The sequence below is a fragment of the Parus major genome, chromosome 8 (genome assembly GCF_001522545.3).
Source record: "Parus major isolate Abel chromosome 8, Parus_major1.1, whole genome shotgun sequence".
Taxonomy (NCBI): Eukaryota; Metazoa; Chordata; class Aves; order Passeriformes; family Paridae; genus Parus; species Parus major.
Window position 1 is genome coordinate 20,525,936 of NC_031777.1, and position 27,095 is coordinate 20,553,030.

Consider the following 27,095-nt stretch of genomic DNA (forward strand, 5'->3'; position numbering starts at 1 on the left):
CAGGAGTTTAGTTTGCTAAACTCAAAGCTGTTTTTACAAAGCCATCTGGAGTGCTTAGCCTCAGCCTAATTTTGGGTTATGTAGTCTAGAGTTTATAATATTGCCAGGACCAGATGCAGAAGAAGAAATGAGAATGTACGTGTGTTTTTGAAAAACTTTCTTGTACTGTGTCTGGGCTCCCAAATGCAATATTATAATTGTGAGATGCTGGCCAAAGCAGTGAGATTAAAAGAGGCCTTTGAGTGAAGGGATTGAGATCATCTGGTACACAGGAGATCAGTCCAGAAACAAGAGAGTAGGCTGAAGAGGCATGAGGTTGCCAGGGACAAGACACATTATGAATTGTAGGAGCATTATTTGGTCAGTTGCTGTTGTACTTGATTTTGCCAAAGCAATACCGACTTCGTATTTGTTTAGATTTTGCCAAAACGTACCAATATTATCTGGTTTTTAGCTGCTTTCTGTCCTAGGCTGCCTTCTGCCCCAGGAAAGGAAGCTTTTAGTGTTGTTTCAGGATTGCTGTTAAACACTGTCTGAGTAGCACTGACCCTTCTAAGGGTTAGCTGAGCTTCAGCTGAAACCCTTGCTTTGGGTATTGTGTTGTCTTGTTGGGAGAGAGCATCGTCCCTTCTGAAGAATGGGAAAGCTGAACCACTGGGAGAAGCTTTTTAATATTTTCACTTTCAAAAGAGAATGACAGCTACTGAGATCTATAAAATTTTAAAACATTCCAATTTAAAGCTCTTTAATTATTGAATGCAGACAACTTTTCCATAGGCAGAGCAACCATGGAAAGAGGAAGCGGGACATTTTGATCCTGTTCAGGGCCAAAGGTGGTCTATAAACTTTGGAGGGACAGACAGCAGTCTGGCATAAGAAAATCTGGCTTTACTACCAGATGGTAAATTATTTAGAGCACTAAACAGTTGAAAAAGATCAAGTCCATGAAGCATCTGGTAGGGTATCTGACAATTCATCAGTTTTGCATAGTGCATGCTGTACGTATCTCATGGGCTGGAGAGGAAAGTTATAAATCTGTTGAAACTGGAGAGAAGCTTGATCACATTTACTGAAAGAAGAGAGAAATCAGGAGACAGACCTATTCTTTAACTGAGGTTTTTGTGTTCCTGAGAGTTACTTCTGAATGAGGGCTGTGGAGGTGCCATTGACAAGACTCTGAGCAATCTGTGCTCAAGATACACCGTTAGATGAGACACTTTTGTTGTTAATGGAAGTGAGTGAAAGAGAAAAAGCTCTCTGAAAGCTATTCATCCCCAATGTGGTCTGACAAATACCTAAGATGTTTCAGCACCACCTGTAAAACTCGTTCTCTGTCCTAATCTTAGAGAGCTTGACACACATCATTAGTTTTGACACAGTAATTTCAACCCTTGGTGTTTCCCACCCCCTCCCCTGGAAGAGTAGCCTTTTAGGCTTCTGGCTGCTGTTGAGCCAGATGTAATGCTGCTTAAAGTGCTTCAGTGGGTTCCCAGGCAGCACAAATTCTCTGGGCAGCACAAATTACCCCTGTACATGCAGAATTTAGAAGCATAATCATCACTCTTGATCCAGGCATTTCTTCCTATTCCTGTGTGGGCCATATCTGTGGAGCTGGCTAACACTGGGCCAAGTGCTTGGGGACTGAACTACCCTGTCATTGGAACAGAGCTTATGCAGATATAAAGATACAACTACCTGTATCTGTCTTTGCTATGTAAGACGTGTAAATGGTGCTTTTAGTAATCCTTTGGTGAGAGTTGAGTGGGGATAGGGAAGTTGGAGGGCAGCAAAAATAACTAAGTGTGTGGCTGGTACAAAGAGCCTCTTCTGCGGTATTCAAAATTTTGCTGCTGAACTTAGTTTGATTTATGCCTTCTCATTGAGACAATAAAAGTAGGATGAGATGATCAGTATTCTCTCTGCATCTAGGTTAGAACTAGGTTATTTTGTAAAGCATTTTCAGATGTCTTGGCTGCAGAAGATGTTGCATAAATAAAGTTTTCTCTGTGTTGTGTGATATTATAACATGTGAAAAGATTTACTGTGCAAATACAGTAACAGAATGGAGAAGAATCATGATCTCCTGTTTGTTAGTACTATGCACTGTAAATATTTGCCAAGGTAGATTCTCTTGAGATTTCTTGTGGATTTCCCTAGGCACGATCATTGCTGGCATTCTTTGAGCGCCGTGTTTTTGTCAGAAGTAGACGTGCTTGTAACTTGTGATACTTCCATCAAAAGCTCAGCGGTTTCCAAAAAAACAATGCGCTTCCAAACCTAGCAAAATTCAGAAATATCTTTGTTAGAGCAGTCTTGAAGATGTTTTTGAAATGTCTGCCAACACAAGTAAGAGTGGCATGTTGGGCTGTGAACAGTGTGCACAGTTGCAGGTACTTTGCTTCAAGGATACTCATGGGGTCCACTCAGGCTGGCATCTGCCAGCATGAGATTTTTTTCACTAATAATGCTGTGTTGCTAAGTTTGGTAACTTCTGCAGCTTAGTGGAGAATCACATCTACTTTTAAATAACTCTTGGGCTTGCATTGAGATGCCTGGCACTGAAAGTGTGAACCCCTGTCACTGCAGAGTGTGGTCGCTGAGGGCATGGTGCTTGCTGGTTCCTTTAAAGTCTGTTTTAACAGGTAGACCTTAGACTTTGAGATGGAAGCAAAATGAGTATATTATTCTCATTAAAATATAAAGAAGGCAGATACACAGAAATTACATTATTTTAAAATACTTGCCTTCTTTTGGTTGGTTTTCAAGGAATTTTCTGTAATTCAATATTCAAGCAGACACCCAAGTTAAGGCAATTTACAAGATAATTTCCTTTGTTTTGGAGAGGGAATATCCAATCATGAATCCTTCTAGGTAGTCATTGCCTCCATTTTGAGGAGTTTGAAGCTGAGGTGTCTGCTTTGGGTAAAGCTTCTCTTTTATAGGCACTTTGCTTAAGAACATTCTGCTGTGACTCTGGTGGCCCTGTGAGCTGACAGCTGATCCAATTCAGCTTCTGTTTCTTCTGCTTGAACCTGCTGAGGCTTGTCTGGTGTACACCAGCCCAGCTGGATGGTCCAAGCTGTGCTTCACTTGCAATTTGATCGCAAACCCTCCCTACATATGCAGAAAACCACGTCTGTCTAGGGCACATGGAAGGAGAGCTACAAGAGCTTAAGACTGTTTCTTGTATGTAATGTGCTGCTTCAGAGCTATTTGTTGTGAACAACAGCAAATAAAGGATGCATTAATGGGCCATAAACCAGACTGTACATGAAGGTAAACTTGGAGACAGGTGCATTTATGCCTGCTGACCCTTGAAATCAGCTTATTGAATTCGGAGGCGTCTGTGGTGCTCTACTGCTCGTGCAGGGAAGATGGGTAAATTTCTCTTTAAAAGTATCTGTAATGATGTCTTTGCAGTGCAGTTCAGTATACTGGCAGTTAATCTGTGTGTCATAATAATTTTCCTTTTCTTTCTCTTTGGTTTGCAGGAGTAAGTCTGTGTCTGTAACGCTGGATGTACTGACCACTTGCCTCAGACTGAAGAGGACTTGCTCTACTTTGGAATATGGTGCCTAACTTCTGCATCCCAGTACTCACTGTGCCAGCAGCCATCCTCTGCTGCTTGATGCTGCCTTTAGCAGGAGCGGACAGTAAGTAACATTTTGTTTTGGAAAGCTTGAATGCCTTGCAAAATTTCTTTTCAGAAATACTAAATCTTCTTTGTACTGGAAACTGAGGGCTAAGAGACAACTCCCCCCAGTCTTCTATTTCCCAATGTGCGCATTGCAGATAAACAGGGTGTGTGTGAAGGGGCACAAGTAGAACTAAAAAGACTGACAAAATTTATTCAAGTGAAGAAGGAATTTCTGTAGTAGCTGCGAGATCAAAACCTGACAGTTTGATTTCTAACACGCACAGATGAGTAAAGAAAATTGGGGGCGGAGGAAGAAAGAAGTATTGGGGTCACAGTAATCCCTGTTACTTTTTCCTTGTTCTTTTGCCAGCTCTTGTAATTTGTGTAGCACTGAGACATCTCTCCTGAGTCAGCAGGCAGTTGCTGTTGGAGAATGCTGTTGGGGAAGAGGGTACGAGTTCTTACCTTCTGTTGTAGCTCTCCTACACCTATATTTTGGCAGAATTGGAGTACAGTGTTTCCTTGTGGTCATACTTTTAGCTGTTGTGTCCTTGCTGTTGTTCTGGTAGTCTTACAGAGTTGTTGTGATTAGCTTTAATTAGCCCCATCCAGCCAGGGGGAAATATGTGCACAAAGTGCTGTTGTGGACAGACAAGAAGAGAAAAATATGGCTAATGGTATCCTACTGAAAACACCTTATAGTAGGAATGTCTTAGGGAATGGGTTATGCGGAGAGCAGGAAACTTCATGGCTTTTTTGCATAATCTTGGGGTATGCATTTGTTAAGCAATCCCCAAGTATCTTTGCAGACCCCCTCCATTTTTTTTTTAACCTGTACCCAGATTTTCAGTGTCTGCACATTCATCACAGACTCTGGCAGTTGTAAATACTTCTTGCGTCTGAAAGTACCCAGGCTGCTGGGATGCTTGAGTTGGAGCTGAGGTGACCATGATGCACCTCCTTAGCAGCCAGCAATCATCTCTTTCTCACTCCAGCTTTAGTCACCAGGCTTATAATTAGATATATTCTTGTGAAAGTTGAAATTGATTCATGTTGTTTGGAGCCTGGCTGAATGTAGGAAACAGACTGGGGGGTCCTAAATGTCCTTGACTGAAAGGAAGATCTAAATTTAGATAAGCTGGAGAGAAGAGTGAAGGAGGGATGAGAAGAAACGTACAAATTCAGTTCTTTTGTAGTCATTAGGGATGACTTGCACAGGCAGCAGATTAATATGGGTCTGTATGAGTCTGAGCTGCCCAGTTAAACTGAGGGCAGCAGCTGTCTCCTTCTTTAGCTTACTTTGCTGTCTGCTGGTGCTGTTGAAAGGTGCTTATTCAGATCACTTTATGTCTGCACATTGCAGCCCATTTTGGAATCTGGCATAGAGAAATACTTGTTTAGTGTTCTGAGGTGTATAAAGATTCCCTGAAATTTATTATCTGCATACTGGCTCCTGCAAAGGAGAGAAGCATCACTCACATCACAGATGTGCAGAAGCTGGTGGAGCTCAAGATGTCCTAGGACAGTTCTTGGCCTGAGGATAACTTGTGGCAGAGGTGGTTTGCTAATTTGGTGGGACCCTTCCATGTGCTTAAATTTAAGCAAATTGGCTCTGTTTCTGTGTGGTATCTCAGATATGGAACGTTTCCGTGTTGAGTAGCAAGCTTATCTGTATGTATGTGTTTTTCTCTGGTGCAGACAGACTCTGAATTGCTTTTTCCTAATCTGGAAGGCAGCTCTGGAGGGCACCGACCTTTTAACCACCACAGCCACCATGGATTAATCAAGGGCTTCCTAGGGTGGAAAGTGTTGCTCTGTGTATTTTAGCAACTTAGATTTTTTTCCTATCATCTTACCCACTGCATCTTGCCACTGACCCTCAAAGGCTGGGAGCTGTGTGGAAAGACCTGTCTGTGCCTCTGCAGGGGCAAAATGTCAGCTCTAGACCCTGAACTTTATGGAACCTGCCATCAGTGGTGCAGACAAGTGATGCAGTAGTGAATCTGGCATTGGAGAGTCCTGTTCAGGACTGTAGTGAAGGACAAAGGGAAGATCTGACAGTATATGGACACTGGAGCTTCCAGAAGAAGATAGGGAGGAATGCTGTGAAGGGAGCACCCCATGTGCACACTCCTCTGTTTCTTTAGTCCCCACAGCATCCTGTTGGCTTCAGTGAAAGAGCATTTATTTACACTGGTCTGGCTGTTCCAAAGAAATCACTGTGATTCTTCCTTTTCCCCACTGCAGTGTTACTTGGAGTCAGTGGAGGGATGGGCAGACTCTGTATCTGCAAAACGTTCCTGCATTTCCCCCACTAAAAACAACAGCATAGTGGGAGCAGCATTATCCCTGTATTTTCTGGAGTCAGTCCCCAGATTGCTTTTTATAGGAGCAGGAAAAGGATGCCTGGAGATGGGCTGTGCTGCATCCATCCCTGGCAGTAGCATGGCTCGTGGCTGGGTGCTCAGGGGGCACCCACCACTGGGTTTTCTCTACCTTCCTCACCTGCTGTTGTTGTAACACATCTCAGTGTCACTGCTGTAGCTTCCTTACAATTAAGGCAGCTGGCAGAAAGATGGATGTTAGTGCCCGAGATAAAGCAGATTTAGTGTGTATTGCCTGGCAGAATTAGCGCCGGGCTGTGCCGGTGCCTCCCCTGGAATCCAGTTCACGGGAGCTGTGGAGAATTTCAGTGAAGAGGAGTTGAAAGGGCATCCAAAGTTTAAACTGAGTGGCAGTGTCAGAAAAAGAGGGGCTTCCTAGGTGCCTCCCTGGTAGCAGGAGGGGAGTAGTGGTTTCCTGGCTTCTCTGCTGGGTGCTGGGAGGAGAAGGTGAGTGGGAAGGGGCACATGCGCACCAACGGTGGATACAGAAGTGCTAATTTGGCAGACAGCTATTTCAAATCCTCCCCAGCTTTTACAGACTGCAATAAGAAACTATTAAATTTTCTCTGTGATCTGACTGTGTTTCTGTCAGGGTGACCCTAATTCCATTAGCGCAGCTCAGAGCTGATTCAGGATGGCTGTTTTACCCATTCTCTCTCAGCTCGCTTGTGTGGGTTTTTTTTATACATTCTGTGCTTCCCTGTCTGTCAGCTTTTGATTGTGCATGGGAAAAATGGCTTTGCAGATTTCAGTTAGTGTTCAGTGCAATTGTCAACTAAAAGATGCTTTTTTCCAACTTCTGAAAATGTGTCATTTATTCTAATAAAATAAAAACCAAAAAAATCCTCCCTCAAAACAAAACACAGAGAAAATGGGGGAAAATCAATACTGTCATGAAAAACCAACAATATCTTTTGTTGTTGTCTTGGTTTTTTAAAAATTAGGCTTTGTTTTTGAAGCCCTGGGCATAGGTTCTATTAGCCAAAGGAAGAAACTAGGTGACCCATCCCAGGCCTTTTCTAACCACAGTATATTTTGGTTTGTCTTGCACGGAATTTCAAAGGGTGGAAGGAATAGAACCACTTCAAAAGTGACCTTGTAGGAGGAAAGAACTAAGGCAGAATTAGGCCAACTCCCTGTGAATTGATACCTGGTAAACAAACAATTTGCACCTTTTGATTTCTAGAGGTAGAGCAGACTTGGGTTTTATTTGAGGGGGTAGATGAAACGTGCCTCAGTGAGCTGGTGTGGTCAAGGCAGAGCTTGGGCTCCCACCACCCCTGGCCAGAAGGGGCCTCAAGTCTGAAGTTTCTCAAAGCTGTCCTGCCCCTGAAATAAAGAGTTACTTTATATCTGAAAGATGTGCATCTTGTACATGCAGCTTTTTTGGGTTTTTTTTCTTCTTCTTTTTTTTTTTTTTAAATCAGTGTTTCTTGGGTGCTAATTGAATTGAGGAGACACATTTAAGAAAAAAAAAAAGGGGGGAGGATGTGGATGCTTGTGAAGGTTGGGAAAAGAATACTAAGATGGCTTTTCTAGATATGGTGATGTCTCAGGTCTAAGAGTAGTAAGATGGTCTTTCTAGCTTCAGGTGGGCTCTGTTTTGCCAGGGATTTTGCACTGTACCTGAAGTGTTGTCCAGAGGCTTTGCATGGAAGAGCACTGGAGGGAACATTTGCTATGGCACTAGCTTCTCTTTGTCCCCTAACTCTGCTCTCTGCCCTTACTGTTCAGTGTTCCCAAGACTAGCTTCACTCATTTTGACTTCCTGATTCAGCTCTGCTGCCTTTGCTTCATAACATGAATGATGCCTCAACATCAGCTCAACTCCAAATACAGCTGCTCCAGGCCACGCTGTGGGACAGACTTGCTGTTGTGCAAGCCTGGAAAATGGCCAGACTGGGCAGCAGGATCCCATTCCAAAAGCTGGACACGAGGCCTCTCCACTGCTGCCTTGCATCAGTTTCTGTTTCCAGGTTTCCTGTTTGCATGCCTGTCCCCAAACACAGCATCTAGTGATTATGTGTAATTGATGCGATTGGATCCAGGTATTGCAGCAGAGGTAAATACTAATTTTCTGCAATTCTACCTTGACTAGCTTGACATATTCCATCAGCAAAAAGAACATGGAAAATACTGTTTAGGAAAACCCCTGTACCCGAGGCATTGAGGTGGCGTCATTAAGGGCCGGGTTGAAATATTAACCACAGTTATTGTGCAGTGTTTATTTTTGGTGTCCTTACTCATCATATATAAAAATACATATATTTAGGTAGGAATGGATTCTGCACTTTCATGTAAAATACCTAAATGCTGCCTTCTTGTAGCCCCGTGTTGCAGACATCAAGGTAGACGGGATGCTGTGAGGACAAACATCATGTTTAGAGTAGACAACAGATCTTTTTCTGCATTTATAGCCCTTTTAGCTCCAGCACTTGCAGAGGGCGTGAATTTGCTTGGGTTGCTATCCACAACAAATCACAGCACCATGATTTGTCTTTTTTATATATGGTTAAACCCACCAGCATTCATCAATCAACGTCAGCTGACAGGTCAAAGGTCTGCTTAGCCCTAAATCCCTCATCCAGTAGCGGTGAGTACGAAGACCTATGGAGGATGTAAAGCAGAATAAATACACAGCGATCTCTTCCAGTTGTCATCTTGGAGCCCTCGCTGAGTGGTGGCTCCTGAACCCAGAGAGGTGCTGTAGTAACTGCAGCCAAGCCTATTTTGGGTTTTGCTCACAGGCTGCTCTGAGCATCATGTGGTCAGTCTGCAGGGACATCTGGGGGCAGTGGTTTGCATGGAGAACAAGGTGTATGCTCTGACTGTTGCCTCTTCTCCTCACTGCTGCTGTGCAGGGCTGTGCATCCCCACTTGCCATTTGCACCATTCAGACTCCGCTGCGCAGCCAGAAGTTCCTCTCCTGCCCTCACAAGGGACTTCCTGTGATTAAGTATATGTGTAGATTATCCAGCACAGTGACAAATGTTGAGGGGATGATGTATTTAATATTTGTTCTTTGAGAGAGTGTGCGCTTATTGGCTTGGTGATACAGAAAACCGATAGAACTACCTGCTTGCAATTTTATCTTCAGTGTAGATTCATAGATTTTAAGGCTAGAAATCAGATCAGAGCAGTCTTTTACTCTGACCTGTGTATCACAGGCTGTATAATTTCAGTAGTAATTTCTGCGTCAACTTTTTAACAGCTATGGATGAGCTAGCACGTAGCCTTTGGGAGGCTGTCAAATTATGATTTGAAAACTAAATGATAGAGAATTTACCCATCTCCTATATGATCTGTAAAAATGGCAAGTAATCATTACTTCCCCAAATATGTATTTATTTCAAACTACCTTCATGCATTTTTAGGGTTTAGACACTGGATATTAGAACATCTGTCATTGAGGCTGGAGACTCCTGCTGTTTAATGCAATCTCCTGGAGAAGCAACTTGAAGTGGAGGAGTTAGAGAATCAGAAAGTTTGTCCTTTTTGTTGTAGAAAAACAGACTTGACTTGTTTTTTTTCTGAGCAGATATAATTTTTTTGTTCTTCACTAATCTGCCAGACTTTTCAGTATGTTTTTAAAGTCAAGGGACCAGGACCAAGACAAGTAAGTGGCTGCATTTTCTAACAGTACAATGGAACCTTTAGGTTTTTTTTTACCCAGATCATTCAGCTGGGAGCATGGTCCTCCACTGTGACCTCTGAATTCCTTTCTGGACCTCTGATTCCCAGGATGCAAACTCGGATTTCATTAGTGTGACTTGGTTTTTTGCTCACAAATATCTGCCCCTAGGTACTTTAAAATGTATTTTGCTGGATCGCGTCTCATTTAGTCATCTGAGTAATTCTTTAAAGGTAATTTTCCCTTTCTATTTGTAGCTGACTACCAATCTTGGTAAAGCTTACCCTTTACTTTCCAAATCTAATTGCAAGTTAGTTGCATTCATTCACAGATGTTAATCAGTCGTGGCTGTATGCAGAGACTGCTGTGTGGTTTTTAAGGAGATATTTAAAATACCCTGTAGTAGTGATGGTAACATTCTTTGCAGATGGAAAGGAGTGCCAGAAAACCGATAAAATAATATGGTTTGTCGTGATGCTCCTGGCTATTACTAGTACTGATGTCAGAAAGGGAAAAAGTACAAGATCTGCTGGAGCTTTCAGTGTTTTAGCTGAGTAGTTGTAAAAAGCAATGATGTGGTAATAGGAATGCTTTTTTTGTTTCTTTGATTATCTCTTCATTATACTGGTGCTTCAGAATGATACTGTAATATAAGATGATCAAGCTCATTTTTGTGAACAACCAAGAGTATGAAATTTGTTTGCTCAAAATGTTAGTCAATCTTTTTTGATGTTGAACATGCCTGGTTTAAAAAGGAGTGGGAAAAAAAGCATCTGTTCATGGGTGCTTTTTCTCTGGTAAGTTGTCTATCTTTATGTATCAGGAGCTGAAAAGCAATGGTGTACTCTTAATTGAATGCTCTGTTTAGTCCCTTGTGAGAATCAGTGCTTTGTCTGTGCCAGAGACAAATCTCATTTATTTTGTTGGTGTGAAAACACTGTAGGGTGCTTACTGAAACTTTTAAGTCATAGAAATGTCTTTTGCCTTGCACACTTTACTGACATATGATCACTGAATTAAATGAAGACACTTTTTATAGTGGATGATGGCTTTACATTTGTACATGAATTGTAGCCTGCAATGCTAGAACTTTGAATGTGTGTTAGTTCTGTCTTTCTCTCTTGCATCATAACATGAAACCTTCACAATAAGGGGTATTGACATGGTATTAAAAAGAAATAATTACAGCATATATTCCATTTTATGTAGTACAGGCTAGAATGACTTCGCAGTCCTGCTGCGCTTTTCAGATGCCCCTTCCTTGCTTATATTACTCATTGTTTCCTTCCCCCTCCCCGTAATTAATAATAGAATTTCCAGGAAAATTGTATTTTTTAAGATTGGATTGAGATGTATAGGTAGTACTTGGTCAAATCTTAAAATAAATGGAAATGCCACCATTTTCCAAGAGGCGTTCATTGTACCAAATGTGACTGTTCTGAGCTGGTACTTTGAATAAAGTCAGCATTTCAGGAAGAGGTTTGGAGTTGGTTTGTCTTTGCTGCATGAGGTTATTCTACTTGAGCTGATAGTGGATTCTCTGGAAGTAACTGGGGTCTCATGGAAAGGACTATCATCAGTCCACTGTTAGCACTGGTAAATACTGCAGATTTAAAAGGAATCACTCTCAATTCTTGCTTTTTTCTGCTGCTTTTCTTGAAATCGTTTCAAATTTTTTACGGACTCTGTCTATATATGATAACTTTGGCTCACCTCAAAGGTGAGATACAAGCCCTTGGCAGTTAATTGTCACATGGGGAGAACACAGTGACTGTTGAGTCTCTGCTCTTTGTTATAAGGCTGCAGAACACCTACGTGTTTTCTTTGTGTTTATTTTTAGCTAAATCCACTTCAACTGTTGTATTACTTCTCTTAAAGGTTTTTTTGAAAAGGTGTTTTAAAGAGGCCAGGAAATACTCAGCAGCTTTACACATGTAAGGGTTTTGCCACTGAAAAAATACCACTTGTAATAACCATTTTGAACCTCAGCATTAGCACAGCTGTGCTTGGCAGGTGGGACTGTTCCTTTTCACCCACTTGCCAAAAGTTGGGGATTTGTGCGAGGGGGAGACAGAGTGTGTTGCAAAGCTTTCACTTTGGCTTCGTTCCTAAGACAGGGCATTGCCTTGGTTTTCAAACTTGAAACTGAAATTCTGCCCTTTGAGGTAAATGTGAGTTACCATGCATTGATTTCAGAAAGAGCTTCAATCCCTGCATTTGAGGAAAAAAGACATTCTGGAAGTGAGGCAGCTGTAGTGTATTGTACTTGCTGAGTGTTTAATTTAGACGAGGGAAGATTCATTGAAGTAACAGAGCAGTGAGTAGTGAGATTCTTGTTATGTGCTGAAAATGGTTAAAATACTGATCTGATGATGGTGACTATATATTTTAATCCTATTTAGGATCAAACAGAAGCTTTTGGTTTTTCCAGGACATGGGAAAAACCTTAGAGAAGCAAACTTAGAAGCAAGTACTTCCATATTCCTATTTAAAGGCCTGGGATGTCTGGTCCTGACACAGTGTTCTCAGTCTTGGCATGCTGAGTACAGAGTTTAGTATGGCTCTCAGGAACATGATGAGGGGAATCCAAGACCTGGAAAGTCTCCCTTTACTCTTGTTTGATGTAACTGGTAATGATCCTGGTTGTTGACTTGTCATTTATACTTGCTGTATATAACTTTTAATATCCCCTTTTATGCTCCATTACACACAGTTTATCAGGAGTTAACATGAAGTTCCTTAGTTATAACCTGTTCTTTTCAGCTTTTTATGAGTTTGTTTCATGCCTGAAATGTGCCCTACGTGGTCTATAGGCAAAGTTCAAGTTGAGGGACTGTATTTTATGAGTATGTCATTCGTTTTTGGTTCTTTCTGCAAAAATTGTCTTTGAATGCTCTTAAAAACAAAGAGAGTGGAAAAATACTTTGGTACCCTTAAAGCTGGCTGTGGTGATATTTATAGATCTCTAGTCTAAAATGTCTGTGTAAACATTTGACCACCAAAGCACATCTGTAGTAATGTCCAGAGAGAATAGAACCTGATTTGTAGAAGGAGTGACCCATAGAACAACAGTCTGCTGAATAATATAAAGGGAATTTTCATGCTGGATCACTATGTAAAGGATGCTGTGTGAACTCGTGTGTAATTAAATTGCCTGTATATTCTTTCTTTGCTTGTAGCCAGAGCCTCTGTGGTCTCAGCCTTCCCAAGAGCCAGAGGGGCACAGCAGAGGCATCCTCCAGGTCCTCCAGTGCCCAGCCTGGAATGTGGGCACTGAGAATTAATTTGCACCAGCACCATGAAGTTCCTGTTCTAGTGCATTTGTCTATTTCTTGGGGCAGTTGGGGAAATAGAGTGGTTTTTGATGAAGTTGCTCTGTGGTTGTACTGCAGGCCACAGGGGCTTGGTCCCGTCTTTCTTGGCAGTGCCTGTTGAACCTTTATTCTGTTGTAGTAAGTGCATAGAACATTTAACATATTTAACTGCCAAAGTTGGTTTTTTTTCTTCTCAAATGATAAAATACACCACTGTCTGTAGACTTGTGTGCCCTATTTTAAGAGCAGTGTGATTTGGGGCTTTTTTTACACATTAAGACAAAATCCCTGTATTGTTCAGTCAGCATCTATGCAGTGCTCAATGTCTTTTCCATTAGACACTCAGCCTTCTGTCGCAGATAAAAGTTTTTTTTGCAGGCAAGTTTAGCTCAAAAGTTTGGCCGTTGTCTGTAATCTGTAGTGTTTTGTATGAGAAGAGCTTCCTGTGGAATTTTGTGGAATTTAAGAAACCCCACTTAACATCTAAAGATTTACATGCAGTTATACCATGTGGAGTTTTCCAAGTTTATGTCAAATTGCAGAATTATTTTGTGTTACAATAATTGCTGGATGGTGTAAGACTCTAGGTGCATTTATACCAAAATTATCCCAACATAAGCCTCCAGTGATGGCCATCAAATGCTAGATGTTTTAAGGAGGTACAAAAAAGATCATCTTATACTCTTGCTTTTCCTCCCCACCCACATTAGTTCCCATTTCCTGTACAAAATTAGAAGTTGTTCTCAGAAACTGGACTTGTATTACTCCTTCTGTAGAGCTTTATTAATTGCAGCAACTCTAAATACTGTTTTACCCACACGGGCAAAGGAATAACACCCAATGTACGTTTGTCAAGGTCAGATCAATCTAATTTCCTTTAATGACAGGCTAACAGGCTTTGTGAATGGAGAAGCGGTAGATGTCATTTATCTTTAGTAAAGCTTTCAGTGCTCCCTCATGAGACTTTTTCCTATGAAACATCTGCTCATAGGGTGGGTATTTGGCAGTTTGGTAGCATTCAGCATTTGCAGTAATGATCTCTCTGATAGAATAGAGAACATGCTTATTAAATTTGCAGGCAACAACAAGCTGGGAAGAGAGGCAAGCATGTTGGAGGACACCATTAGAATTCAAAATTATCTTTACAAATTGGCAAAACTGTCTGAGAGGATGCATGTCAATAAGGAAAAATGTGGATAGATGTTTGAAAATAGGAGTAATCAGCTACATAAATACAGAATGAGATACAACTGCCTAGACAGCTGGTATACAGAAAAGGTCTTGCAGTGCTAATGGATCATAGACCATAAAGGAGTCAACAAAGCAGTGCTTTTTTGAGGGGGACAGACATCACAGTGACAGGCAAAAATGAGGAGTACCATCCTGAAGACACATTTGGTAGTCTTTGTGCTCTGCTCACATGGTTAAGGCCTCCAGTGAAACATCTCGAGCGTCCCTCTGCCAGAATGGAAGGTTTAAATAGGGGAAGCCAGTCTTTCCCATCCACTGCTAGGAGAAGAAATAATGTGCTTGAACTACAGCTGGGAAGTTCAGGTTAGGCACTAAGCAACCTGCAGGACTGTGGAGCATGGAATTGAATTTCTGGAGGAATTTCTGGAATTTTTAATGCAAACAGAAAGTGTTCCCTCAGATATGTTCTAATAGGCAGTGTGATTTTTTAAAAATGAATGTTTCTTTGTCTTCATTTATGAACCAGGAAAGATACAGTCTCGTAGCCTGTCTTCTCTAGGCCACCTAATAACTCTTACATTTTTATTCTGTCCTCCTCTCAAGTGACCATCACTGTCCTTCCTCTGACTATGTAGCTTTGTGTGAAAGTGTTTTCCAGGCCCCCAGTCCTGTTCAGTGCTCTTCATATCTCTGCTCTAGAGGTGCCAGTGGGCAAAAATGGGAGAATATGAGACTTGCAAACACCCACTGGTTTTCTCATGAGCCCTCATAGATTTGCTATCTTTTTGCCCACGTCTGTACATGAATAAAGGTCAGCTGCCTGTTCTGGTGTGTGCTTCATCTTCTGAAGCCATACAGTTAACTGAGCTCTGCACATTGTAGCAGGTAATTCTGTGTTTGGTTTTTTTCTCTCAGGACGTGTTAGGTGTTTATCTGTAGGTGGCTGGCTGCCCAGAGACTTTGCCATGCTGTACATCTGTTCAGAGGCCGGTGTCTGAGCTCTGATGGTTGCAGGGGCTTTGCTTGCCAAGGCAGGGCTCTGGTGTGTATCTGGTGGTTGCTGCCATGATGTGCAAGAGCCCGTCTCTCTGACAGCACCAAACATCTGTGCTGTTCTGCAGTCAGATGTTGCTAAGAAAGGCAGTTCCAGCCCATGTAACACAGCACCCAGAGCAGCAGAGCAGGTCGGAGGGTCTGCATGTGGACTGCTCTAGGCAAACAATGCTGCTCTGCTGTCTGGAGCAGCGCTGACCAGCAGCTCTTGGAGGGGGAGATTGAAACAGCTGCTGGCAGCACAAAATGCTTTGAGAAACAATTGCAAAGGATACTGTAGGTCTTGCAAGACCTTTTGATTGAAATATGTTTAAATGCTTATTTATGTGTATGAAAGGGAAAACGTGTTAGAAATGTGTATTTGTATAGAATGCTTTTAATGTTAATGGTAGTGGAAGGGAAGATGGGTAAGGTTTTTTGCTTCTCCCTTCCAGTAGTGATTCTTGCTATGAATAGCTATACATCAGCTCATGAATTTCTGTCTGAGTGAGGTCCCAGGGCTGTATGAGATGGGAGTATCTCATGCTTCATGTTAAAAGATTACGGTTAATTTATTGCATGTTTGTTGTGGATAAGAAGAAGCTATTTACCTACCTAGACTTTTCCTTCCCTGGGTTTCATAAAAGAGCCGTGTACTTCTTGCAGAAGAACTACAGATCAGAAGAGATTTGTCTTTTTAATGAATTGATTTAAATCAAAATGCAGGCCATTACATGAGCTCCTGAATTCTGGAAACTCTAGCCATTATGTTGGGTGTTTCTTTGCCATCAGACTTTGACTTCAAACTGCAATTATTTTTCACAAGATGAAGAATGAAGTCTGTTGCCTGTTATGAATAATAGAGTATGGTAATATCACAGCTATATATGCAAACTCTGCAGACTGGCAGCACAGCTGCTAAACGTTACGTTTTTAAAATATGTGCAATCTGTTGTCAACAGAATTAAAACCAGGAACATTACATGGTTTGTTTCGTGGGGAAATTTAGTGATGAATTGTTCTACATTTTGACCTTTAAAATTTTTTTGAGTCTCTGCACCTTCTAGTGAATTGGGGTGATTCTCAAATTAAAATGTGTGGAATTCTGATGGCTACCCTGACATTTCCTAGGCCTGGCTGGATACCTGGTCTTGATTAGTTTTCTAGTGTACCTGCGCTGCCAAGCTGGAGAGGCTCATACACTGCACAGCTGCGCTTGAAGTGATTCCACTGTAAACCTCATCCAATTAAAAGGTGAATCCTGTTCTGGTAGTGGAAAGTTGTTTTACTGTCCTCTCCACTGATATGGATGTGAGTGGAAGTGCTGAAGGGAAGCGTTATCGCTGTTGCTTTTGTAGCTTGTTGTTATCGTCCATCTTCATATACAAAAAAGTGAGAAATGCAGCCTGCCCAGCTGTCTGAGAGCGAGTGTGACTCGGCAAGATAAACCTTCACTGGCTGTAATGGGCCTGACTACAGATGATCATTCAGCTCTTCACTACCATCTGGTAGTGTCCTGGTTTGAACCACAAGCAGCAGGAGAAATAAGGTGGAAATACAGCAAAGAACAGCAGTCCATCATTTTGGTGCTGAGAAGGAATAATGCACGCTCAGGGCATGTTCTGCTCTCCTCCTCCTGACTATGGAGTGGGAGAGTAAGAGGGAACAACCTAGGAATGTGAGAAAGGAGTATATGTGAAGAATACAGAACATTTAGGTTTACTGTTCCTCATCAAAACAGTCTTTGAAGTCCTGCTGCTTGGGAAAAGATGCAGACAAGCACTCCCATAATGCCAGTTCCAGGGCAAGCAAGCCTGGCACTGCTGAGCAGCTCCTTGAATGTTTCTGTGTTCCATTCCTCTCACCTGCAGAAAGAAATGCCAACATTAGCAGATCTCTGATTGTGTCTGTGCTGGCAGAGGGTCTCAGAACTGATTTATAGCACTTGTTCAGCTTTCAGCGAGCAGCAAATGTATTGCTTAATTATTCATGGCAGATGTATTATTGCAGGAAATTAAGACATCGAGGAAACAAGTAAAAACTATTACTGAATAGAGCTATAAACAAGGTAAGGTGGAAGGGAAAGCAATAGAAAAGCTCTCAGATGCTAAAAACCCCTTGTTCTCAGAAACGTTTCCCCCCCTTCCAAAAATAATTGTTTAAATTCTCAGATATGCAAGTGATCATTCATAGTACATAATTAAATATTATATTAGCTAACACATTGCATTTAATTTGCTGCATTTGTCATCTAAATTATCACATTTGTGAATGTGTGGAACTTTCTATGGCTTCTTTCAGCAGTAATGACGCAATTCTCTTTATGTCTTTGACTTCCTGAAAAGATTTGGCATCCTACTTGTGCAGAAAAGTTTAGGTCAACCTTTGGCTTTCTGTACCGAAGAAAGAGGGTTTGGGTTTGCGTTTTGTGTCCTGGAGGTATTGTTGTGCCTGGAGTAACTGTGCAGTGCTGCTGCAGAGAGTGGGACACAAGGCCCATCTGGATTTCCATTGTTTGAGACCCCTCTGCAGGCAGGCACATGTGTACCCAGCTCTTCCTCAGATGCTGCTGTAGCTTCATTCAAAGATTTATTTGTGTGTGTTGGTGGCCTGTGCTGTGAACCTGTTCTCTATCCTGTGTCTAATGCCCCACACTCAGAGGCCAGAGCTGTTGGCTTTGAGGAGCACCAGCACTTTCTTGGTCATCAGGTGGCACAGGAGGAGCCTGGTGTTTGATTGCTCTTCGTATGCATAGAGGGAGTTTCTCATTATTGCTGCTCCAAGTTCCCAGTAGCTTTAAACCTTGCACATTTCATGACAGTTTTTCAAATACATAATTAGTAAGTGACCAAACTTCACTGAGAAGGAAGTGGTTTAAAGACAACCCTTTCAACTTCTTTTTCAAGAATAGAATTATTTATTATAAAAGTTATGGGGAGCATCTCTTAAGCTTTTGTGTAACGTCAGGCTTCTGAGAGTTTCCATTTCATTACTGTTCGTAAACTCATTATTTTGGTACATATTTTTTTGGAGCCCTTTATAATTTCAGTTACGTAGTTGGAAATGTAGTGATATTAGAAGTCCTGTTATGGAGAAGTCAGAGCAATTTTAAGGCAAGCAAATGAAATTTAATGATAAAATAGCCTTGTGTAATTCATTTCTGTGATGGCAGGTGTTTTAGTCCATTTACAAACTTTGGCTATTTGGTGATTGCAGATAGAGGTGATGGAAGGAAAATCATCTGTAACTTGTTCTGTACTGTTAATTTTCCTGACTCTGGAAAGCATGGTCCGTGTCCATATTCACATATGTGAATATAACATTTCAGACAAATTGGGAAAAAAGAGATCTTGCAGGAATCACAATAACCATCAGCACTTGAGGAACACGCTCCTAATTGTGTTTTGTGAACACTTGCTGTTCTGTACACGTGCATCTCAGGATCGCCTAAACAGAGCTTTGCTTCCAGACCTAATCAATTGGTTCTTGAGCCGTTTAGCTTTTTAATTACTCTTGTCAAAGTGAAAATTATGTGAAAGGACTTGACTGTGCAATTAGCTGCTGAACGTTTTCTGCAGCAATAGTGGGAAAACAATACCAAGTCCCAGAATAGCAGTAGATACAACCATAGGAACAAATCTGCTTCAGCAGAGAAAGAGATATTCTAGTAACTAATCTGAATGAAAGATAATTTATTTTTTAAATATGCATATATTCACATATGTGAGCAGAAAAGGCTGTTTGTGTGAGAAAAGCCTGTCCCCAGCAGAATGCCAGGTTAGTTATCACTTGCTGTTTTCCCTCTGATTTGAGGGCCCTGTTCCTCTTAGGCAGAGGCTGCAGCCCTGTCCTCAGTCACAGCTGAGCATGTTGGAAGAAGTGCCAGCTCTTTGACCTCCAGACTGCTGGGGGCTAAATTTCAGATAGAGAAGGGTTCACCTGTCCTGTGCTGCAGCCATGGTAGAGTGCACAGTGAGTTTCTTCCATGGACAGCAAGAGCCTGTTTAGTGTTCATTCGGTGATCTATAGATGATCTGCTCAGACAAATTATATCTCTCAGCAGCTTCGCACTAAACTAATGTGGGCATTCAAAAAATAAATAAATGAGGCAGTGCCTATGAAGAGCTTCCATCTAGTGAAGTGGAGCAGTTGGAGCCTGATTAATGAATCCCATTTGAACACACTGGTTGTGTTAACCGCTCCCCTCTGCTGAGCTCTGTCACCCAGGACAGCCCTTGCTGGAACACATAGTGCATTGCCAGCATCTCTGCTTGGGACCAAGGGGGGCACCATGGTGAGGACAGGACTTTCACCACCTTGGGTGGTTCATGACCCCAGTGCAGAAGCCAGAGCTTGCCTGTGATATCCCTGCCACTGCTGGTGCATCCCGGGAGCTGCATGATGTTCTCCTGGCCCTGCAGTGTCCAGGACCAAAGTTCAGCGGTGCATTTTGGGCAAGTTCCGTTTGGGGAAGGATCTGTTCAGTGCTGGTGCCCCTCAGAAGTGTAACTCATTGGCATTCACCAAGCTAAAACAGTGTTTTTACAAGTGAGATTGGAAACACAGGTTAGATTTACTGGCTGTTAAATTGCTGAGCTGATGGAAGGGAGCTGAGTCACTGCGTGCTGAATGACTGAGCCCACACTCCTTCCCTGAGAACAACGCAGTGAGGGCAGCTGAACAAATCCTGGTACTCGTCCTCTCCTCTGTTTGGAAATGCTTAATAGATTTGGAGGCTCAGAATTTTAATGCAGTTCTTTTCTGTATTGATAGAAGTCTTTGAAGTCACTTGAATGCTTTACTAAGCACACATACGAGAATTTAGGTTATTTGTATCAGTGCGCTTGATGGTTTCTGATCTTCATTAGGCTGTGTACTGGAAGGTCAGCGTGCATGCACACCCACATGCCTAAAATAATTTATTATACTGCCTTTTAGCACCTACTGCACATGGAGGTGTTACTAGAAAAGGAAATTGCATCTTGAACAGTGAATAACAAAATTTCTTTTATGACACAATGTTTTTTACAAGGATTCACATTCCAGAACCATACACAGGTGGAATTTTTTGTTCTCCCAGGAGGTGATGAGGGCAAAACCAGCAGTAGCAAGACATCCATTCTTTGTGGAGGTTTGAAAGCAGGTCGAAAAGCCTCAGAAACCGGAGGGATACTTTTATTGGGTCTGAAATAGTCAGCACATCTGGCTTTGGATTATAGCTAGAGGCAGCAAGATATGAGTATAGAAAATTATTTTTAATTATGTAGAATACACTGTCTGGGTATGTATGTAAGCTGGCTGCACTGAAATCCAGGAAGCCAACACATTTTAAGCTTAATTGTATTTTTGAACAATCTGAGAACAATAAGTATGTGATAGCAGCTCCTTTTTGTGTGTAATACCTATTTAATTTAGTGTTTGAGACAGAAAGGCTTTGGCAGTGAATGGTCTATGTGCAGGGAAGGACACAGGTGCTGTGAATTGCCAGTTTTTCTAGCTGAAGAAGCTGGAAGGAGTGTGCTGGGACTCTGGGAGGGAAGAGTCTTGTAGTTAAAGCAGTTTTTGATGTCTCATAGGTTTGAATTTCAGAAGGCATGGATCTGCCTGTAATTGTCAAAGGGCAGTAAATTTTTTTAAAAAGTAGTGAAATGCAACCTAAATGCAGAAGATAGTGCTATTCCTCTTACCCCATGAGAGCATTTACTAGCAGGACAAAATTGCTTTAGTTGTAGGATTACAAAAAGTTCCAGATTGTCTCCAGTGCTTTCCTTTGTGTGAATGTTAGTTCTGAGGTGTATATTGCAAGTCCCTCCGAAGAACAGTGAAGAGCTGCATTCACTGAGACTTGATTAAAATTATGGAAAGTTTGAGACTAGGCTGTGAGCATCAGGTTTTTAAGCTGCAAAAAGCGTGAGCAGGAGGGAAAAACTGCATTTGCTTGGGGAAACTTAAAAACCTTTTCTCAACATGTTTGCAGATGGATCACCTTACACGTAAGTGAGAAAGATTTGCATTTTAGAGCCCTGAGAAGTGCTTGAGAGATGCTCATCTTCTGTCTTCACTTCCCTCCTCCCCTTTTGCTTCTTGTCATTTAACATTTTTGAAGTTTTTTGGGTAGTTACATTTTTGTCTCTGTAATAATTATCAAATTACAAATTATTTTTATAAGAAAACCCTCTTGACTGTGGATAAGCAATCTTCATAAATTATTTGGTGGGATACTTAATTTGAAGTTTCTTCATTGCTTATGACAAGATGTTTCTGCTGCTGTCACAGTTGATGATTCATAGCTCAAGTGAAGTGCTTAGCACTTCAGAAAAGTTGTAACACAGGCAGTCCTACTCAAAGTCTCTCCATTTAAATAAAGAAAGAAAAAAAAGAGGAAAAGAGCTGTGGTGGACTGTGCTGAAATGGTGTATGAGGCTGGACTGCAGGACTGGCTCTAAAACATGGAGAGGGGGCAGGGGCCATTCACTGCTACAGAGTCAGAGAAGAAGCTTAGGTAACACTTCTTAAATCCTTTATTTTCTCCTAAGCACATTTATGAGCAGTCAGGGGAGTTTGTGAGTCTGCCAGTGTTTGTACATACGTGTGAGCAAGGTGCTCCCTGCAATCCCATATGATTTAGGGCATTTTACTTGACCACATGGGCTCATAGCGCTGGACTGCATGTTCTTGCTTCAGCCACAGGGGTTCTGGGTAGATGATTAGAAGGGAGTGGAAAATGGGAAAGGCTTTAGACTGGTTAGAGGAAAACAGTGCAAGGTGGGATATTGAAGTGCTGGCACCATTTGGGTGTGGCCAATGCTGTGCTCAGTCAGTCTATGTGGCTGTGTCAGAGCAAAAAGGGACCTCTATTGAAATTTCCCTGACACAAACCTCAAACCTTTTAAGGGCTGAAGGAGGAGGTAGCTGGCTGCTGAAATTCCTGCTGTTTTGCCATTACTGATGTTTTCCTGGTGTGAAGCTTCAATGAGGAAGTCTGACAGATGGCAATAAAGGGAAAGGTACAAACAAGGCACTCCTGCAATATAAACACTGGGCTTTAACTGTTTCACTGAGGTGTTTAGAACACATGTAAGAATTTGGGCAGAACTACACAGGCATGTTACAGCAGTTAAGTGAAATTCCAGAAAAAAATCAGCAACGGTTGTTTTTTCCCCAGCCAAGCTGAATTCCAAGGATGCCACTGAGAGCAGCTGCATGCACTGAATATTGATGGGCAGCTGGTGCAGGTCCTGCACCCCCACCAACTTCCTTCATGTCTCAGGAAAACTCTCCTGATCTTATTTCAGCCGTCACATTATAGGAGTGCATTTGCAGCTGTACAAGTTAAGTGAAAAGAAACAAAATCAAGAATGAGCCAGAAGAGTTTAAGGGAACAGGGTGGAATCTGGCTGGTTTGGACAGGTGGTGTTCAGGGGCTCTGTACTGGCAACCAGTTGGGATTAGGACAAATTCCCTCATTTCAAATGCTTATTCCAGGTTTTGGTAGAATTTTAGCTCTTTGATTACTCTTGTTCTCATGGAGGGTGGAAGAGACTGGGCAATTGAAGGGTTTGTTGTTGGAACTGGATAAGGTAAATGTAAGTGGAGGAAATTTTAGATAAAGTGAGGAGTTCATAATGTGGGCTGTTTATAGGCCTCTGTCTTTTAAATCGAAAGCATTGTTGTAGCTGTTGTGTGTTTGGAAGCACTTAAGGTTTGAGTGGACCATAAAAATGCATGCAGATGTTCTTTCTTCTTGACTCTGAGCATTCAGGATATTCAAACCACTGCGGTGGCTTTCTTCAGAAGCTGTTTTATGGGGATCTCCACAGTATTTTAAAACCAAAACAAGACTTTTGTGCTGATATTTAACCTTCACTAGAGACATCATCTAAAAAAACACTCCAGTGTGTGTTTCTGTATGTATACATTGCACCATTTGCACTATAAAGAGAAAGCTTTTTTAGTCAAAAGCAGAAGGTGGTGAAGTGGAAAGGTGAGCTGCTGTCCCTCCACATCACTGCCTGATCTCTGAGTGCTGGGCTTTGTGCTGCTGCTGTGGAAGGTGAGACTTCGAGCTGAACTTAATGCTGGTTTTGACTGGGGGATTTTGTTTGGAAGTCAGTGAGGTACTATTGAACATGAACTCAGTTTAGACCCTCCTAGGACCTTCTTTATTGCCTGTTGCACATTTGCCAGAAATGCTGACAGAGAAACTAATGCTCTTTTTTCATATTAAAGAACAATAAAAGCTTATTTAACACTGAATAAAAAAGAGGCTTTAACAGCAATGTACTTCAGTGAAATAATGAAGATATTTCCGTGAGCTGCTCTACATCAAAGCTTTATGAAGCAGGATTTCTCTGCCACAGTGTGACCTCTGCAGTGCTTCAAAGTGGTGGTTCTTTGCACATCAGCCAGCTCCATGTTTTTCCTTTGACTAGTGGTGTTCCTGCTTAAACCACAGAAAAGGACTTTTATCTAAGCACTTTCTGGGAAAATTTTTCTTTATGCATATGGACTTTGGGAATCAAATGCCACAAATATTTTTTTCAGTTGCCATATGAGCATACTTGGCAAAGATAGAAGGAACTTGAATACAAGGGAGCTTCTAAGGGAAGAAATTCTCGCTTTTGGTGACTTCTGCAAAACTGAATGCATGTCCTTTCAGTGGTATTAATTTTGCTCTTTTGGAGTTATAGCATGTGAACTTGAGTGGTTTTGATGTATTTCTGATGTTTTAGCACTCTTACTCATCAAGAAGCTGTGTCTCATTTGAACATGTGAGCTTTATTTCTGCACATTGTGTCATGAAAAGTGAGAGTAATTTATTGTCTCTATTAATGGGATGTGAGATGTAGATCAAAGTTCTCTAGAAAGCCATAATAGCCAGCCCTTTATCAGTTGATGCTGACCAATATCAGCCATTTTCCCTGCAGGAAATGAAAATGTTCCATCATTAGGCTGGGGGCCTAATCAGGTTTCCTTCACATTGCACCCTTATCTCCGTATTTCCATCATGTGTTACTTTGCACTGGAGACTACTTGTGTGTCACATAGCTTGGGTTTTAGCATAACCTGCAAACCTGTTTGTTTCCTGTGGATTTTTATACGCTGATAACTTTCCAAAAAACCTGCTTCAACCCATCAGTCTCAGAAGCTGTTCCATTTTGGTTGGGATTGCCCTTGCAGAAGACTGCATGGTGGGGTACCCTTCTCCACGTGTCCTTGGGAACTGCTTCCCCCATTGCCCTTTCCCAGGCAGGGCTCCAGACACATGCCCATGGTGCATTACAACTCCTTGTATCAAACACAGATAAACCCATTGGTAGCCCTTCTATTTTCTTCCTTGAAGAAAGTAAATGAAAACTTAGGACTGTCAGCTCAAGTGATCTGTCTTTGTACAGACCCCTTTTCTTCTCAGAAAAGCCGCAAAGAGCCTCGGAAAGCAGGTGTAGTTTAGGTGACACTGCTCCATCTGGATGTGCAGACAGCTTTGGATTCTGCTTTTGGCTTGCTGGGAGGAGGAAGGACTTGGCAAGGATGCTCAGAGTGGCACAGACTTTATTTGTCCTTCCAGACATGGGAATTAAAATGCCTCAGCATTTATGGAGGAAGGTAGTTAACAAGGCTAGTTACAGTTAGTCTCCTTATGCTGATTTCCTTATTTTTAGGTATGTTTTCAGCTATTGCTAATAAATTCAAGAAACAGACAAGTAATTTTTGCTTTAATTAAGAGTAATCTTGTGATTTGAAGTAATATGTTATTTTTTGCAGTGGTTTTTTTCCGCTTTAAAAGCTGATATGGAGAAAAAGCAGCTCAATAGACCATTTAATGAAGGGTAAAAATTATCAGGTCATGCATTCTCTCCTTGTATTGTTCGACCATAACATAACATAATATATATTCCGTCATTATTCCCACCCCATCCATTAGCCATCACAGTTCAGAAATAAACAAATTACCTGCTCCCTTCTCCATTAAATGCAATTTTATAAACTGCATTATAACAAAGCTAACTGAGCTATAAGCAGAGAAAAAACCCCTTAGTTTTCAATGTAAATGGCATAAATTTGGTTGTGCAGAGAGGATGTGTGGGAAGGTATTGTTGCTGTAAGGATATTAGATGAATAAATTTTTTTAAAAATTAACCGTTTTGAAATTCAGTAGTTGAAATCAAGAAGTAAAATTTTTTGAGGGGGGAAATGGAAATGGTTCTGATCTACTGAAGAACAAGAGTCAAAAAATCACCGTTTGCATCCAGATGATACAAAATATATGGGGAAACTTTTTCGTGATGAGAGTGGTTCTCAGTTGGAACAAGTAATAAGAGAGGCTTGGGAGTCTTCATTTGTGGAGATATTCAAGCTTAGCTGGAGAAGGTCCTGAGATACTTTTTCTTAAGCTTTAAGCACTGCTTTAAAGTTATTATTTCTGTGAGCAGGAGGTTAGAGTAGCTGACCTGCACATGTCCCTTCCAACTTAAATTATTCACTGCTTTGTGCAAGAGACTTAGACAGTTTATTTAAGAAATTTGGGACACAACTTTGTTGATGCTGTGAGGTTCTGTATGGATCTACTCAGAGCACATTGTAGCAGGGTGAGGGATTATGTATTTCCGTGATACCTTGTTTTGCAGCTTCTGGGGACACGCGTGAAAAGAGCAGGTGAGCTGGAAATGCAGAAATAAAGCTTTCTATCTCTGAAGTAGTACTGAATAGAATGACCTTAACTTTTACCTTGGTTCAGATATTGTCTTCTCTTTTGGCTGGGGAGTGTTGGGGGGGTGCTTCTCTTCTTTCTCAGGTTTTTGACTGCATTTCTGTTTTATGGGGATGGTGGAAGCTGGGGCATAACATTATTCAGTGCAGCATGGGGTGTGCTGTAAATGGGTTTGGATCTCTCCTTTCTGGGTTTTGCATTATTTATAGATCAGCCTCTGCATAATTGCATTTGAATACTAGCAACTAGTCATGTTTGCCATAAAAATAGAAAATGCATATTTTAGACAATTTCTTTAGAAGTGTTTTATCTTTTTTCTTTGGGTGTCCCTGTCATGCTGAACTTAGCTAGACCTCAACTCCTCCTCAGTCTGCATTGAAGTGATAGCTGCTTTCCAGAGTTATTCTTCACCACTGTTGGGATACCCATGGCCCTGAGCTGGCCCAAGAAGTGTTGTTTCTTGTCCTGGATCCTAAAACCATTGTTAAATATTGTGTTTTGGTACCCTCTTGGGCATCCTTGTCTTTGGTGATCCAGTGCTTTCTCCTGGCTGCTGGTGCCAGGTTTTGTGGCAATACCAGAGCTGACACTGCTTCCAGTGGTGGGGGAGTCATCTGGCCCCAGTATTTCTGCTCTCATTTGAATCACCCTAAAACAGAGGTTTTCCTCTTTCATGCTGATCTGATGCTCTCAGCATAGAAAAATATGAGTATTAATTCAGTCTTGGAGAATCTTGGAGCAAATTTGGGAAAAAAGTGGTCTGACATTTTAACCAACAGTTAAAGTGAGAGCTGTAGGGGGAAGGTTGAAGTTACTGCAGAGTGTTTGCTAATTAGGAAGGAAGTGCTTTGCCACAGAGTGACTGAAAAGCTTCTGACCTGCTTCTGTATATCCATAATGCCTGTTGTTGTGACAGAACACTTCAGAGTGCTTGTGTTTCCACGGTGCTGAGCTGAGCCGCTGTGCCACTTGTGTCCTCCTGACTGATCAGTTTTGTTTCTGTAATTGGCAGGCAGTGATGAATGCAGTCCTTGAGGAGTTGCTCTTGGTTTTCCTGTGCTTAAAAATGTCAAGTGGACACGTTAAATAATGCCCTCGCCTTCCCTTCTGCAGTTGTGAAAGTAGCAGCCAGTGTATGGCGAGTGAGTTGGGTGGCTTTTGGTCTTTCAGCAGCCCATTTCCTATATGGAAGGCA

At 41.7% G+C, this 27,095-nt stretch overlaps 1 protein-coding gene across 17 annotated transcripts in view; it reads left to right on the plus strand.

Moving 5' to 3' along the window:
- PTPRF (protein tyrosine phosphatase receptor type F) overlaps nt 1-27,095 on the plus strand; it is a 376,909-nt gene that overhangs the window by 127,052 nt on the left and 222,762 nt on the right. For all 17 annotated transcript variants that reach the window (XM_019007641.2, XM_015636139.3, XM_015636143.3 and 14 more), the window contains exon 3: nt 3,492-3,653. In XM_019007641.2, coding sequence (XP_018863186.1) covers nt 3,569-3,653 — 85 coding nt within the window. In that variant the 5' untranslated portion in view covers nt 3,492-3,568. The remainder of the gene's footprint in view (nt 1-3,491; nt 3,654-27,095) is intronic.